Source organism: Caenorhabditis briggsae, assembly GCF_000004555.2.
Source record: "Caenorhabditis briggsae complete genome, chrIV, whole genome shotgun sequence".
Lineage (NCBI taxonomy): Eukaryota > Metazoa > Nematoda > Chromadorea > Rhabditida > Rhabditidae > Caenorhabditis > Caenorhabditis briggsae.
Window position 1 is genome coordinate 7,783,116 of NC_013487.2, and position 4,782 is coordinate 7,787,897.

General features: G+C 40.5%; 1 protein-coding gene across 1 annotated transcript; it reads right to left on the reverse strand.

Annotated features, from left to right (window-relative positions):
- Positions 1–648: 648 nt before the first annotated feature.
- On the reverse strand, positions 649–2,966 carry CBG05853 (the record flags this gene model as incomplete). The annotated part of the gene is made up of 10 exons (XM_045235527.1): positions 649–725; positions 921–1,026; positions 1,076–1,569; positions 1,614–1,754; positions 1,933–2,052; positions 2,104–2,200; positions 2,248–2,333; positions 2,386–2,676; positions 2,733–2,799; positions 2,856–2,966. The coding sequence occupies 10 exons, from the start codon at positions 2,964–2,966 to the stop codon at positions 649–651; spliced, it is 1,590 nt and encodes a 529-aa protein (XP_045093138.1).
- Between the last annotated feature and the right edge of the window lie 1,816 nt (positions 2,967–4,782).

Genomic DNA, 4,782 nt, shown 5'->3' on the forward strand with positions numbered 1-4,782 from the left:
TGAGGGGGGGGGGGCTGTTAAAGCAGAAAAATTCATGGAGTCGGTATAGGTTCAGTCGGGGGGAGCAGAAGAGGGATCATTGAATGTAGAGGGGGGACAATCTTGTGTGGATTTGGAAGAAAATTGATAAAAAGGAATGGAAAGAGAAAATAGAACGGGGAAACCACTTATTTTTGCAAAGAAGCTTCCGCTATCCGCAGAGAGTTTGAAAACAAAGAAGAGAAGTTAATAAAATATGAAATGAGGTAACAAAAAAGTGGGTGAGGGAGAGAAAAATCAAAAGTGTTGATCCTCAAATAACAAAAAAGAAAACAAAAGAAAAGTTGGGGACAAATAAGGATAGAAAAAAGGAACGGGTGGGGAGCAGAAAATGAGAAGGGAAACAATGTCCTACCACGAATTAGACGAAAATTGACCGGTAGAAGACAAAAGAGGTGGCTAGTTCGCTAAGGGTAGAGTATCCAAAACACTCTTATAACATAACAAAACAATTTTTTCTCGGGTGGAAAATAACGAAACGGAAGTGGGTGATGAGAAACCGACTGAAAACAGCACGGGTTAGGAAATGTATTACGCATTCTAGAAATATGCCGAAAGGAAAGTACTATAATGAATATGATATAATGAAAAAAGAAGTAAATCATGTGGTTAGAAGAAACTGCGGATCTCAGTTGGTCCGAAAGTTATCGTTTGGAGAATGAGCATCGTTCCACCAGAGAGAAGACCTGAAACAAACGGATTATAATCAGGTGTTCGCTATAGCTATGAGCGGCCAATTTTGTCTCGGATCAACCCTTTGTTAGCTTAAACAATTATGCTTTTTCTCTTTCAGGTCGAATTGTATTCATTCAAATGAGAAAGATATCCAAACACAGATTGTGTATTGAATAAAGTTTTTGAAAAATGGTTTCATAACTTACCAGCAACTGGAAGAGTGACTATCCAAGATAGCGAGATGTTACGGAAAACTCCCCAATGAACCTGGTTCTTGGATTGAAGAAGTCCGACGGCAACAACAGATCCGACCTTAAATAAACAATATAATTATTGAAACGCTTTCGAATTTTTACTTTGCATTGAGTTGATGAATTGGGAGTCCGCATTTCGATGCAATCAAAACGGTAACCGCAGCTCCAAACTCGACGGCAAATCCGGATGCTGGTGTGATTTTTGTGAGGTTCTCTCCGACGGTGTAGATGACACGATGCCCCAAGACCCAAAGACCGAGACACATTCCGATGGATCCGTAGAGAAGAATGTACCATGGAGTCTGCAATTGATCAGCTCCCATTCCGTGAGATGCAATCAATACTAATGAGACGAGTGGGGCAACAGCATTGCTAACGTCGTTTCCTCCATGAGCGAATCCTCCGAAACAAGCAGTCATAACTTGAAGAAGTGAGAAGAGACGGGATGCTTGTGGGTCTTCTGGTTTGCAGGAACGGAAGAAAGAAGCAAGAGAAGATGCCGGGCGGATGGTGTTTTTCGGATTGGCAAAAGAAGATGAAGATTCTCCGTTCGATGGACAAGTGCTGACGACGATAGTGGGCTGATCAAGAAGAGCAGCTTCTGAAAATAATGTTTTGCTCGGAACTTGAGTTGCAAATCCTTACTCTGTTGTTCATCATTGGTCTTCATATCGTTCAACTTTCCTTCTTCTAATTCCATTTCCTTCTGTTTCAAACCATTTTTATCATGATGATGATGGTGATGTCCGTGACGCTGCTTTCCAGTCATTTCAAGAAGTTCTTTGCCTGAAAACCAAGTTTTATCTCAATTCATAAAACAAAACACAACTCGACCAGCTGTAAACTAAAGAACTAGAACAAAAACAAAACAAAAAATGACATTCGTCAAGAAACGATAAGGCAACTGTTTATCAGTGCCTTATATCGACAATGGCTAACCTCATACTCCAAATCTTAAACATACTCAAGATATGATCCTTGAGGTAAGGAGCCAAGAAGAACGCGAAGACGAGAGCAACAACCAGTCCGACGAACGAGGAGATCATGAGGCATTCAATGAGTGTGAGTCTGTCCAGATAGAGAACTGAAAATGATTAGTTAAAGCTCTGTTTTGGGTAAATTGCTCATTTATTACATGACGGTCCATTGTAAACGATGGCGAATACGTTGAAAGCGAAACAAAGGAAGTAGAGAACCGGCAAAACTCGAATTCCACTGTGCAATGGCTCTTTCTAAAATGAAGATGTTCAGTAAAGCTCGTCATAGAAAAACTGCTTACACGACGCAAAACCAAATGATCGAGGGTGCTGTAGATGATTACAGAAGTTAGTCCTGATAGAAGTGGAGAGACAATCCATGATGCGACTAGAAAACAAAACCACTTGAATATTGCTTCAATCCCTGCTAAATAACTTACAGATTCTATAGACTTTTGACCAAGTGACAATGTTGACTCCATCAGCAACAAAAGCAAATCCAATAGTGGCTCCGACAATAGAATGAGTTGTAGAAACGGGCAACTTGAATGCAGTCGCCAACAACATCCACACACCGCATCCGGCAAGGATTGCGATTTGTCCCAACATGATCATTTGGTCGAAGTTCTCCGCGCGTAACTGTGGATCAATGCTTGTAGCGTTCATGTAAATGTCTTTGAATTGCATGATGTCGACTACGCCTTTACGCATGGTGTCTGTTACTTGGTGACCTAAATATTATAGCTTACTTTAACATCTTCCAAAAAACTATAAACTTGAAACATACCTAGCAGACATGCTCCAAGAGTTTCGAAGATACTGGCCAAAACATACGCTTGATGAAGAGTCAACACCTACAAATTTTTGAGATGAAATCTTCATTATTGAAATATGAAAGTTTTCCACAAACCTTGCTTCCGACAGAAGTTCCGAACGAGTTCGCAGTATCATTGGCACCGATGGCAAATGCCAAAATGAATGCTATGACAGCTCCGATGGCAACAAGAACTGGAGCAATCATTTTTGAATCTGTTCTGAAAAAAAGAAACAATTTTAGAAGAAAGCTTCATGTGAAGAGACGGGAGGAATGAAGGAAACAAAAAGGCGCTGTGTTTATCACCAGCGAATTTTTGCCGCCGACAGCTGATGGTCTCTGATAACAGTCCAAATTTGTGCCAGAAATAAACAATCGTTATCTTTTGAGCCTATTACCACTCATTTCCCTTTTTCCATGTGATCATTGTGGCGTCACCTATATGTTTTTAATGTACCTTTTGACGTAAATGGTACTTTCGGTATGCTTTGTAGTATCGGTTGGTATGCCTAGGTGGGCGGAATTAGAAAAAGGACACAAAATGAAACTATCTGCGTCTCGTTTAATGACAATCGCTAATATTTAGAGAGGTTAGAAAAAAGAAGGAAAGCCGCTCTAAATTCAAATAAATGATACTAGGCTGAACGAACTTTGATTCGACTACAGATCGGTAACGCGGTAAGAAAAAAGATAAGACTGAGCGATTTTTATCTGAGCCTTCTGGAAGAAACTCGCGTTTCCAGATGGTACAGCTCAAAGAGCTGAGATTTATTTCCTCTTTACTCTAGTCGGTAATCTATGATCTGAACATCGCACATTCTTTAGGCAGTGAACATAAACTTGTTGAAAACTAACCAGAAGATAACCTTGATATCCGTAGGAAGAATTGAGTCAACTTGGGTTGGGATGTAGAGTTGCGGTGGCTCAGCAGGGCCCTTCGCCTTTGGTTTAGGCGAAAACGGTGACAAGACGTGAGAAGACTCGCCGAACGTTAAACGATACGAGACGATAATTACCCCTGAAACATCGGAATTTAATAACGTACGATAAGTTCAGTTTGTGCAAGAGAAGAAGCGAATGTGAAATAAATATTTTAAAAATTCCTAACAGACAGATCGGAATGAGGAAATTAAAGAAGAGGGGTTTGGAAAACGGCGAGTTCGGACAATTCACCGACATCATTATCACGATGTCTGTCCGAGACAAAGTGTGAAACGTCCGCTCCCGCCTACATCTGAAGATTTCCGCGTTGGTCTGTGATGGATGTTACCACTCAAAAAAAATGTGATAAGGGGTGAGAAAATGAAGGCTGCATTGCAAAAGGATTTTTCTAACTGGTTGTTCTCTAGTGAATTACTTTTTGGTCTCTTGTCTTATCTACAATTCTACGTAAAAACACTGAACGCAGAACATTTCCGCTCTTCGGGTAAACATAATGCAAAAAAAAAGAAATAAGGATTTAGGTCTGATGGATAGGTTTAGGAGATTGAATGAATGGGAAAACGAATATGGCAGCCTTTCGAAGGTTTCGATGCAAGCACCAACCCTGATCGTGCAGAATGACATCAGATATTTACAGAGCCTAAACTCTGCTTCTAATTGTCTCGTCAAAAATATTTTGACTCGTGATTTTTCCTGGACATCGACTTTATACATTGTCGCTGAGTCAACAGAAAACATAAATATTTCGAAGCTGATGATTTTGGTTCGAAGGCACATGTGTTAAAAGCAGAAGAGAATCTCCGTCAAGGTCCAGAACGAACGTTCAAGAAATGCCCACCCATTCCACCCATCTGCGCGGATGCAACTTTTCAAAAAATAAAGTGTTCTTTGTTTGCTCGATGTGCTGCGACCCAGGATTTATTAACAGTCGCACACTGTAATGGTTGGGCAGGGCAAAGGACGCAAAACGAAGAAAAAGAACAAATTTGACAACGAGATTGACAAATCAAGTTGCAGAAGAAGAAGAAGAAGCCCAAATGCTTTCACAAAGAAAAAATGAGATGAGAAAGCTCGGGAGTCG